At 44.4% G+C, this 12,445-nt stretch overlaps 2 protein-coding genes across 5 annotated transcripts in view; one reads left to right on the plus strand and one right to left on the minus strand.

Moving 5' to 3' along the window:
• LOC126203958 (trichoplein keratin filament-binding protein) overlaps positions 1–12,445 on the plus strand; it is an 801,925-nt gene that overhangs the window by 454,323 nt on the left and 335,157 nt on the right. For all 3 annotated transcript variants that reach the window (XM_049938356.1, XM_049938355.1, XM_049938354.1), the window contains one exon: positions 8,156–8,192. Coding sequence is in view for 1 of the 3 variants with exons in the window: in XM_049938354.1 (XP_049794311.1) it covers positions 8,156–8,192 (37 nt within the window). In the remaining 2 variants the exon portion in view is untranslated. The remainder of the gene's footprint in view (positions 1–8,155; positions 8,193–12,445) is intronic.
• Positions 4,206–12,445, minus strand: part of LOC126203961 (peptidoglycan-recognition protein LB-like) — a 69,670-nt gene continuing 61,430 nt past the window's right edge. For both annotated transcript variants that reach the window (XM_049938359.1, XM_049938358.1), the window contains exons 2-4: positions 11,744–11,957; positions 8,370–8,488; positions 4,206–4,903 (exon numbers count right to left, since the gene is read on the minus strand). In XM_049938359.1, coding sequence (XP_049794316.1) covers positions 4,701–4,903; positions 8,370–8,488; positions 11,744–11,957 — 536 coding nt within the window. In that variant the 3' untranslated portion in view covers positions 4,206–4,700. The remainder of the gene's footprint in view (positions 4,904–8,369; positions 8,489–11,743; positions 11,958–12,445) is intronic.

Below are 12,445 nucleotides of genomic sequence, written 5' to 3' on the forward strand. Positions count from 1 at the left end.
AGTTCCCCACAGTCGTTTAATAAACGAGATAAGAGTATATGGACTATCAGACCAATTGTGTGATTGGATTGAAGAGTTCCTTGATAACAGAACGCAGCATGTCATTCTCAATGGAGAGAAGTCTTTCGAAGTAAGAGTGATGTCAGGTGTGCCGCAGGGGAGTGTAGTACGACCGTTGCTATTCACAATATACATAAATGACCTTGTGGATGACATCGGAAGTTCACTGAGGCTTTTTGCGGATGATGCTGCGGTATATCGGGAGGTTGTAACAATGGAAAATTGTACTCAAATGCAGGAGGATCTGCAGCAAATTGACGCATGGTGCAGGGAATGGCAATTGAATAGCAATGTAGACAAGTGTAATGTGCTGCGAAAACATAGAAAGAAAGATCCTTTATCATTTAGCTACAATATAGCAGGTCAGCAACTGGAAGCATTTAATTCTATAAATTATCTAGGAGTAGGCATTACGAGTGATTTAAAATGGAATGATCATATACAGGTGATCGTCGGTAAAGCAGATGCCAGACAGATTCATTGGAAGAATCCTAAGGGAATGCAATCCGAAAACAAAGCAAGTAGGTTACAGTACGCTTGTTCGCCCACTGCTTGAATACTGCTCAGCAGTGTGGGATCCGTACCAGATAGGGTTGATAGAAGAGATAGAGAAGATCCAACGGAGAGCAGCGCGCTTCGTTACAGGATCATTTAGTAATCGCGAAAGCGTTACGGAGATGATAGATAAACTCCAGTGGAATCTGCAAGAGAGACGCTCAGTAGCTCGGTACGGGCTTTTGTTGAAGTTCGGAGAACATACTTTCACCGAGGACTCAATCAGTATATTGCTCCCTCCTATGTATATCTCGCGAAGAGACAATGAGCATAAAATCAGAGAGGTTAGAGCCCACACAAAGGCATACGACAATCTTTCTTTCCACGAACAATACGAGACTGGAATAGAAGGGAGAACCGATGGAGGTACTCAAGGTACCCTACGCCACACGCTGTCAGGTGACTTGCGGAGTATGGATGTAGATTGCTAATATGCCACCAAATTGGCATCATCAAGTTCTGGCGCAGATTTTGCTTTTAATATCATGACTGATTTGATTTCATTAATTATGCTATTAAGTCTTTTTAAGGTTTGCCCCCGACTGAGCCACAGTACTTCTGTAAAACATACGATATTACTGTAATCAGCATCCAGACTTCTGAGGAATTCCTGGAACTGACAATGATTCAATCCCATAGGAAGCTAGCCCGTGGGCAGTCGAATGAAGAAATTGAATTGAATTAAAACTCATCTCACTGTACCGATCATCTGCTGTGATAGAAATTGCTCAGGAAGGTATGAATATTTCGTGAAAGTTCATTATAAAGATGCCCATGTCCAAATGTGGTTCTTATTTGTAGCAACGGATATGATATCAAATTATACCTGTTGAAACAGATTGACAGTACTGTCAGATAGCAGTAATTGCAATCCACGTTAAGATTCGTAACTTTTGCCGACGTCTAGTTATCAGAACTACGTGATACGTGTCTGAATCTCTAGTTTCGTAGTTGAAGCTGAATTAGTCTAAGATAGACCAACGCGTGTGACGGATTGGCCGGTTATAAGAACGAGACTCTGGGGTTGCAAGTACAGCACGGGCGGCATGTTAAGAAGGGGATGGACCAGTGAGAGAATAGCGTCGTCTAGCGGGAGTTTTAAATTGAAAATATTTAACTTATCGAAACGTTACATAACTTGAATTTTGTGAATTTTTTCAAATCATGTGTTGGATGTTCACTTCATGGGCCACATTGAACTGTGGGCCGCGTGCGCCCCGCGGTTTTGGACACCACTGCTCTATACGCTCCAGCACGATGCTGCTTCTGTTCACAGTATCATTCCCAAGCTTCTTGAAAACTCTTAAGCTGAATTCGACATGCACCGTGAACATTTTATCAAAGGTTGTTGTTGTAGTCCTTAGTCCGAATACTGGTGCTCTCCATCCTGTGCAAGGCTCTACATCTCTGAATAACTATTGGAACCTACATCCTCCTGACTCTGCTTACTATACTCGTCTCTTGATCTGCCTCTACGAATTTTTACCCCCCCCCCTCCCCCCCCCCCCATGCTTTCATCCAGTACTAAATTGGTGATCCCTTGATGCCTCAGAATGTATCCTGCCAACTATCTATTATCTAATCTTAATTTCCTCAGACTCACCTGATTTAATTTAGCTACGTCCCATTATCGTTCTTTTGCTTTTTTTGTTGACGTTCATTTTATATTCTCTTATCAAGATGATACCCTTTACATTCAGTTCTCTTCCACGCCGTTTGCTGTTTCTGATAAAGTTACAAAGTCATCCGCATACCTCGAAGTTTTTACTTCTTCTCTCTGAACTTTGAATTCCTGCTCCAGATTCTTCATTGGTTTCCTCTACAGTCTGCTCAATGTTGCAGATTGAATGAATAACATTGGGGATAGGCTACAAGCCTGTCTCACTCCCTTCTCAACCACTGCTCCCCTTTCGTGCCTCTCGACTGGTTTCTGTGCAAGTTGTTAATAGCCTTTCGCTCCGTGCAATTTATCGCTGCTACCTTCTGAATTTCAATGAGAGTATTCCAGTCAACATTGTCAGTACCTCTCTCGAAGTCTAGAAATGTTATGAACGTAGGTTTCCCTTTCCTTAACCGATCTTCTAATAAGTCGTAGGGTCAGCATTGCCTTCCGTGTACCAACATTTCTCCGACACCGTAACTGATCTGCCCGGAGTGCCGGCTTCTACCAGTTTTACCATTCTTCTGTATATAATTCGTGTCCGTATTCTGTAACTGACTCGCAAAATTGATAGTTCGATAATAGTCGCATTTGTCGTTACTCGTTACAGTCGCTAAAAACTCCCAAATAACAGGAGTTTTTAGGTAAGAAAATATATATGAGAAAACAAATATTTAGAGCACTGTCCCGGTTTATAGATAGCTGAAAAGTTACCTGTTTTGTAACTAATTGAAATACTGTAACAACAATCTTCTGAAGACATCAGTGATGCCAATTCCCTGATACAGTACTATCTGGTGAGCTTCTAGAATTTGAGCGTCCTTAATGATTATGGTAAATATCAGGACGTAGTAAAGGCGATGGCACATGATGGTGCATTTTCTGCAGTGTAAATCGCCATAAATACTCTCAACTGATGTGACGTTTATGTCCTTGCTGAACTGTCACTGTGTGCAACACGAAAAGAAATTGTCACTTTCTATGCTAGAGCATGCTGAAAAGGAATGCCTCCGAATTTATGTGAAAACTCTGTTTAAGGAAGCAAACATCTTTATTCTTCATGTCTACTTGTTTGCAGCCCTCTGCTATTGGAGGGCTCAGAATTGTTGCGTGATATATGGCGACGTGTTAACGTAACTATGTCGGTGCGTGAAAAACAGCGAGCTGTACTCAAGTTCCGAATTTGAAGAGTTCATCCACACACGGACGTCATCATGGCAGTGCCAGACCACACACGAGCGCAGCGACGCCTGCAACAATTCCACGCCTTGGGCTCTCTCATCGACCATCCTCCACACAGTCGCGGATCGGCACGATCCTATTTTCATTTGTTTCCAGAACCTTCGAGGCCTTGACTTTGATAGTTATGAGCGGTGTAAGCAGAGGTCAGGTGGTGGCTCCGCCAACAAAACCAAACGTTCTGTAGCGACAGTATCAACAAACTGGTCTCTCGTTGGGAGAAATGTTCGCCGCCAGAGTGACTATGTTCAGAAATAAATATGTAGACATGAAGAATAAAGATGTACAATGTTGATAACATTTGTTTTATCTAACAAGCTTCAAGAATTTTCGCATGAAAATTTCGGAGGCATTACTTTTCAGCACGTCTTCCATCCATTAAGAGACTCGACGAAAATTTCAATTACATATTGTCGTACTTGAATTAACAATTCTCGTCGACCAGACGTTATTTCTCGATTGTGAATTGTATACGAAAGTAAATGATTTGTCCTTATGTTTTTAGAACGTGATTTCTTTTTCTGAATGTTTCTTTCTATCAACAGTCTATTTGTAACGTTTCATCTTGCTGCGAACTGAGTAGAAACTAGTTATGACAGAGTTTTGGATAACGCTGTATCAAAGGAAGACAGTTTTCTTGCCTGGACGTGCTGCGCTAAATTTGAGGTAAGTACAGGAGAATGAAATACACTTTCCTTGAGAGTTTGTTTTATATTTTTACGTGAAAGTGACAGTTCAGTACACCGCACAAGCTCTGGACAATTAGATTATCTTACGTGACGCTTACTCAAAATCACATCATATACCGACCGAATCACTTTACACAAGGGAAAACAATAGAAGTCTTAGAGGCTTTTCTTTCGTAGCTAAGGGTAGGTCGTACATTTGTTTACGTAACTGATCTGCACGAATGACCAGCTATGCTGTCACTCGTCGTACCCTGCCGATTGAGTTCCTGATATACTGCTACATTGTGCAGGAACGGTAAAGCAAACTTCTTCATAACAGCCATTAATTTTAATATTTGTCGTCGTTTTTGCGATGATACAGTATAAAGAAACATTTCAGTCACTCCGATGAGAATATTGTCCTCGCGTCCACGTCAAGCGCTAAAAAGGCACTCCTTACATTACACAAGATTAGTAAGTTGTACCGACGCTTAAGGAACCGCCGCCGGCTGGAAGGCCTACAGCCTGGGAACGATGTCGCGGAGCGGAGACCAGTGGGGCCACTTCTGAATGTTGGCGAAGAACGCGTCGCCGGGGCACTCCGTGGCCCTGACCTGCCGGTGGCCGAGCAGCTTGTAGTCGGCGGCGATCTGCCCGCGGGCGACGCCGCACCGGATCAGCTGCTGGCCCGCCTCCAGCATCGCCGGCGTCGGCAAGTTACCTGCACAAACATTGTCCGGAGGTTGCAGGTACAGGTCTGTGGGAGAGAGAGAGAGAGAGAGAGAGAGAGAGAGAGAGAGAGAGAGAGAGTTGCGGCACGTTGTGACATCGACACGGACACAACTGTAACAGCAGGCCACATAGTAAAACATACTACACTCAGGTGAGAAAGAAACTGGTATACACCTGCCTCATACCGTGTGCAGCCCTCGCGAGCACGCAGAAGTGCCGCAACACGACGTGGCATGGACTCGCCTAATGTGTGATATAGTGCTGGAGGGAATTGACACTACGAATCCTGCAGGGCTGCCCATAAATCCGCACAAGTACGAGGGGATGGAGATCTCTTCTGACAGTACGCTGCAAAGCATCCCAGGTATGCTCAATAATGTTCATGTCTGGGAAGTTTGGCAGCCAGCGGAACTGTTCCTGGAGTTACTCTGTAGCAATTCTGGTCGTGTGGGGTGTCGCATTGTCCTGCTGGAATTGTCCAACTCCGTCCGAATGCACAATGGACATGAATGGATGCAGGTGATCAGACAGGGTGCTTACGTACGTGTCACCTGCCCGAGTCGTATCTAGACGGATCAGGGGTCCCATATCACTACAACTTCACACGCTTCACGCCATTACAGAGCCCCCACCAGCTTGAACGGTCCCCTGCTGACATAGAGGGTCCATGGATTCATGAGGTTGTCTCCGTACCCGTACACGTCCATCCGCTCTATACAATTTGAGACGAGACTCGTCCGACCAGGCAACATGTTTCCAGTCATCAACAGTCCAATGTCGGTGTTGAATGGCCCAGGCGAGGCGTAAAGCTTTGTGTCGTGCTGTCGTCGAGGGTACACCAGTGGGCCTTCGGCTCCGAGAGGCCATATCGATGATGTTTCGTTGAATGGCTCCCAAGCTGACACTTGTTAATGGCCCAGCACTTAAATTTGTAGCAGTTTGCGGAAGGGTTGCACTTCTGTCACGTTGAACGATTCTCTTCAGTCGTTGTTGGTCCCGCTCTTGCACGATATTTTTCCGGCCACAGCGATGTCGGAGATTTGATGTTTTACTGGCTTCCTGATATTCATCGTACACTCGTGAAATGATCGTACGGGAAAGTCCCCACTTCATCGCTACCTTGGATATGCCGTTTCCCTCCGCTCGTGCGCCGACTATAACGTCACGCTCAAACTCACTTAAATCTTGATAACCTGCCATTGTAGCGGTAGCAACTGATCTAACAACTGCGCCAGACTCCTGTCTTATAAGGGTGTTGCGGACCGCAGCGCCGTATTCTGACTGGTTATATATATCTTTGTATTTGAAGGTGCATGCCTCTATCAGCTTTGATCCTAATTGTATGGTGAAGCTGTTATCAACCAGAAGTTTCTTATGAACGGCACTTTGTTTGACTAGGCGCTGTACTGTTTTGGAGGTGATACGCTGTTGCCTCCTAGGAACCTCTGAAGTGACTCAGTCAGCCGATTAAAGGGGGAAGAGCTTGGAATCCGAATCACCGTGCAATCTGGCATTTATAAATGATTTCCAAAGGTGACTGAAGCGTTAAGTGCCAGAAAAACTTCTAAGGCTGACTGGGGATTGAATCATAGACCATTGGATTTGTTGGCTTGATTTTTCTCACTTCCTGGCAGCCTACTAGCTATAAATACTACCATAACAAAATGGTGAAGCAAATTATTCACCGCAGCACGTCACGTCACAGGTGACTAGCACCAGCAGAAGTCACGAAATTGGGACCATTTTAATTCCATTCTTAACAATGAATGAGAATAAACTAATCAATTACTTGTTCATTATTCTGCGTGTCGTATTCAGCGTGATTGTTTAGGAATACTTTCTATCTGTTTTAGGCTTGTGGCCTATACAATGTGCGTTCCATTCTGTGCGTGAGACTTTTCTCATCATCTCCTGCGTGTGTCCAAGCCAGGGTCTATTCTTGAAGCAGTCACGTTAACTATGATATAATGATACGATAGTGTGAGTAGCGGGAACTATCTTATTTTCGTGTTTTCGCTTATTGTGTGTTGTGTTTCTGGGGCACAGGTAACGAGTGTGGGAAACCGGCTGTAATCAAATTCAGAATTGTATGTGTATAAGACCAGTGGTCATTTATCCCGCACGTTGATTCAAGGCGGGTCTGCCTCACCACCTGGCCTGGCTTGCCAATGCAATTTTGCACGTTTGCTTTTTTCACTGTTATTCATGTTAAGGCACTTACAAAATTGTGGACCAACAGTCAAAAGCCGGCCGCTGTGGCCGAGCGGTTCTAGGCACTTTAGTCCGCAACCACGCGGCTGCTACGGTCGCAGGTTCGAATCCTGCCTCGGGCATGGGTGTGTGTGATGCCCTTAGGTTAGTTAGGTTTAAGTAGTTCTAAGTCTAGGAGCCATTTGAACAATTTTTTAAAGTAAATCCTTCGCTATGCACAATTTCTCTCAGCAACAAGACAGTTTCATTTACGTAACATAGTAGTTTTTGAAACAGGTTAGCCTTAAGGACGAATCCAGAAAGCAAAACATAAGACGCAGTCTTCTTGGAAAAATAACGTATTTAATGATTTTTGAATTATGTAATTTAATACATTTTCATAATGTAGACACATGTTCTGGTTGTCTCAGTTTGGTGCAGGGCTTTCGATTTGATGCCACGTCAGTGGCTTGCTGGCTCCACATCTTTCCCCCACAGAATAATGTGAACTGCTCACTGGGAATCGAAACAGGGTCCAACCGCTAGACGATACAAGCAGCCTTTTTATTAGGAAAACGTAGCCTTGCCGAAACATGATACTGAAGAAACTAATGCATTTCATTTGGGATGTATTATTTCGATGAGTATCGTCTTTTGACAAGCTATGCTCCGTATTGGTGATGTTAACCATTGTATATGCGTTGACACTAATGCATCATCGTAGGCAATTCACGTATTCGTGGAACGTAACTATTTTGGAACGGAGATGGGAAGTAGTATTTGTAACTCATAATTTATATATTAGTCACTTATCGGGTAACGCAGTGTTCTATCTTATTGTTTTGCATGACTAAATTCGCTTACTTTGAGCTATTGAATTGCGTTAGGGGCATTGCGCACTTGTATGTAAATAGATCTAAACGTTATTTTCTTTTTAATTTTCTTCAGAAAACTTCGGAAAGGTGGAACAATTTATTTATAAGATAGTGATAAACCGAAATTAAAAGTTAGACGCTACTTTCATTCATTTATTTATTTACTTCCTTTTCAGTGCCGTCTTCGCAGGGACGCTTGCTCGGTGCCTGAAGGTAAGTGCAAAAGTAAGGAGGGGGAAAAACAATAATTTGACGTGGACAGTGATATCTAGCGGGGGATGGATATACTCGCTTTTAAACCTTTTTCTCTGCTATCATTCAAGCGGCTTATCTCAAAGATTAACCTGCACTGAAAACGAATTTCCTGCAACAAGTGTGTGGGATACTCACTTGTGTAGTCGCCGATGAAGCTGATCCCGATGCTGCGGCTGTTGTAGTTGGGCGCGTGGGCACCGACTATTCCCCAGCCGCGTCCTTCGTACACTTTGCCGTCGCCGCCAACCACAAAACTGCAAAGCAGAAAAAAAATATTGCAGTGTGCTACCTATTTTTGGTTTCAGCTTGCGCTGAGTTAGTCTGAAAGTGTTCAGTTGCGGACAGTTAATCGCTCATCAACTCAAACGTTACTCTGAATTTTTACTATGCACGTTTTCTGGGAACTGAGTACTCTTTCTTTGTCGAGACCGCCGTAACAGCTCACCTGCCCTTTAGTGGAACCTCCACAATTTTTGTCGCCCACCCCGGGACTCCGAGCAAGGCAACTAAGTGCTGAGAGACTGGGCTCGCATTCGGTAGGTTGGTGGTTTGAAAACCTGTCCGACCATCCAGATTTACATCTTCTGTTTTCCTTAAATCAGTTAAAGCAAATGCCAGGATGGTTCCTTTGAATAGGAAATGGATGATTTCCTTTTCTATCCTTCCCCCAACACGCTTCATGTCAAACTACATAGTTGTCGGTAGAATGTTAAACCCTAACCTTTCTTTCTTCATTCACACTGCCCGCTACACGTACCTCCTATATCATATTAATTATTCTTTGTTTCCTGAGAATTTGTCCTATGAATTTATACCTTATATTGTGCCATAAAAGTATTTTCTCCCCGATTCAGTTCATTTCGGTTCAGCTCTCTAGTTGTCCGATGTACTCCTTCAATCCTCAACTTTGTCCTGTCCACCCCCCCACGCCATCTCCCCGCCGCCGCCCTGCACCGAACCCAGGGTTATTGTGCGGTTCGGCCCCCAGTGCCCCCCCCCCCTCCCTCCCCTCAAACCAGACGAGTGTAACCTCATATGTTTGCGTGGTAGGGTAATGATGGTGTACGCGTACGTGGAATTGGTGTTTGCGCAGCAATCGCCGACATAGTGCAACTGAGGCGGAATAAGGGGAATCAGCCCGCATTCGCCGAGGCAGATGGAAAACCGGCGTAAAACCATGCACAGGCTGGCAGGCACACCGGACCTCGACACTGATCCTCCGGGCGGATTCGTGCCGGGGTCCGGCACGCCCTCCCGCTCGCGAAGCAGCGGGTTAGACGGCGCGGCTAGCCGGGCGGGCAATTGTGTAGTTACTAGGGGGAATAATCACTGGCAGGAGGAAGCGCAAAACCACTGTACACCAGGCAGATAACAAAAAGAATTCTGAAACTGACAACATACTCTAAACTGAAGACTTTTGCGGAAAATAGGGAAAAATAGAAAACGAGATTTGCCGATCAATCTACAGGTTGAGAACGAAGGTAGCAGTTAGCATTCCTGTTAACTTTAACTGTAGTTCAGACTTCATATTCAGACGCAGATGTCAACTGCACCGTTATTGGATGGCCCAGGTGGTCTGGTAGCTGGGGTAAGTGAGACCGTGCCAGCTCAGCGGCACAGTGCTGGTGGCTGGTAACACACTTTCCACTTTCATGTTCAGATAGCGCGTGCGACTGAATGGTTCACTTCTTGCTGCCGCCCCCCACTGCTGCTGGATTTTTGAGGTGATTCCAGGGTGTGGTTCTTTGTACTGGCATATGTCTAATTAAACAAACAGCCTTCGGGGAAGGAATGGTCTTGATTTATACACGCATAAAGGAACACTACAAGTTTTGTGTATTTACACAGAAATATGTTATCGGCATCTACATCCTGTAAACCACTGTGAAGTGCATAGTAGAGGGCACTTACTTCATCACATATTAAGTTTAATTTCCCTTCGGTGTGCGTAAGGAGCGCCGGAAGAATGACTGCCTAAACGCCCCTGTGCGTGCTGTAATTAGCCTAATCTTGCGCTCGGGGCGCATAAGCGAGCGACACGTAGTGGAGCTGTAGTACTTTCCTAGATTCCTCACTTATAGCTGCTGCTTGGAAGTCTGTAAGCACTCTTTCGCTGGATAATTAGCGTCCGTCTTCATACATCAGACAATTCAGTTGCTTCAGCATCTCTGTGACACTCTACCGTTCGTCAAACAAACTGTGACCATTCGTCCTGCCATTCTCTGTATATGTTCCATATCTCGTGTTAGTGATATTTGATACGGGTTCCACATACCTCAGAAATATTTTATTGTGGGTCACGGATGTTTTGTAAGTAATCTCCTTTGTAGACTGCATTTCCCTGGTGCACTACCAATGAAGGAAGTGTTTCAACTACTGCAGCTACAACTGAGCCGGTGTGATCATTCCAGTTAATATTCCCACAAATTGTTACAGTATTACGCATTTGTCGACCGATTCCATTTGTGACTTGTTGATATTGTAGCCAGAGGATATTAAATTTTTGTAATTTTGTGAAGTGCACAGCGTTGTATTTCCGTACATTTACAGCAAGCTGCTAATCCTTGCACAACTTTGAAATCTTGTCAAGATCTCACTGAACATGTGCGCAACTTTTCGTTATAGATCCTGAATCATCTACGGAAAGTCGATGAGATTACGTTTAATACTGTTCGGAAGTTGCTTACACATATATTACTGAAACGCCAGCGCCTGGTACCAGTTGCAGCGTATGGACAGGATAAGTATTTCTCGTAGTGACCGAATTTAAAAATGTAACATGCTTTCATAATCAGTTCATTAAGACATATATCTTATATTAAAACTTTAATACAATAAGACAAATGTTGCAGTTCCGAGCTGTGTGTTTGGCTTGAGACAACGTAATACACCGCGCACAGATACGCGGACTATAAAACAGTTCCTTGCATACACAACCCACACCCACCCACCCACACAAAATGTTGAAAGGAAAAAAGTGTATCGCTTACTACATTTTCGCCGTTCATGCATTAAAACGCCAGCATCACGCGTACGTTTTAATCTATTACTTATTTATTATTAATTCTAGCAGTATCCACATATATTACTGAATGTACCTGCAAAATTATCATTCTACGACACGGTCAACAAAATATGGCGTCATAAACATTGAGATGTGTGAAAAGTCCGCTGTCGCTTAAAACGCAACAAATTTCCCAGACTAATACTAGTCCACTTAGCGACTTCCAACAATCTTTAAGGATAATTTCAGACTTTTCCTCGCTTATAAACTTGAATACGTTTTATGCATGGAAGCTCGATGCTTTAAAGGATCTTTGGTTTACTGGTTGGTATACAATAAGAATAGAAACGGTCCCAACATGCATTCCTGGAGCTTGCCAGAATTTATTTCCACACCTTTGGAAGACTCTGCATCCAGGATACAATTACGCGCCCTGCCTACCGAGAAGTTATCGATCCATTGACAGGTAACGTTTTATCACGACCGGATGAGAGGACATACTCACTTGTAGCCGATGTCGTTCCACTTGTGCTGGAACTGGTGCATGTCCTGCATGGTACGCATGGCCTTCTTGCAGTCCTCGGTGGTGGCGCAGAAGCCCGGCTTGTACGTGTGGTGGATCACGACGAACGGCACCGGCGTCTTCATGGTCTCGCGGGCCGTCGGCGGCCGCGCCCCCCACTGCGCCCGGGTCACCATCTCGGGGCACTCGTCCGGGTCTGCAACGTCAGGCGGCTGGCGGAAGTGCTGCCTCCCGAAAGAGTACACTCTGCCAAACAGTGTTCTAGCGTGTTGAAGCCTTAACCTCCCACCGTGTACTTCCATCAAGTTTGGAATGGATAAGTGGCTCAAATCGGGAAACTGGATGAAATAGTAGCAGTAAACACCGTAACCAATCATCAGTTTATAGGTTGGTTTGATGGCGCACCCCAAGATCTACTCTCCTCTGCCGTCATTAATTATACAGGGTGAATCGGTGACGACGTTAAAAAGTTGTAGGGATGATGAAGTGTAAATGTATCAATTTCAGAAAAGGAACCCTCGTCCGGAAGCGAAGTCGAAATTTAAAAACAAAAATCGCTCTGATATCTGTTACAGGGGACGTCTTTTACTGCAAGATCTTTGCTTTCCATATTTTGGAAGGAGCTGGTATGAACTAAAACAAGAAAACATAGTTCAATAAACATGGGGCTCCCAAATGTCTACC

The sequence above is a fragment of the Schistocerca nitens genome, chromosome 9, assembly GCF_023898315.1.
Source record: "Schistocerca nitens isolate TAMUIC-IGC-003100 chromosome 9, iqSchNite1.1, whole genome shotgun sequence".
In the NCBI taxonomy this organism is placed as follows: Eukaryota; Metazoa; Arthropoda; class Insecta; order Orthoptera; family Acrididae; genus Schistocerca; species Schistocerca nitens.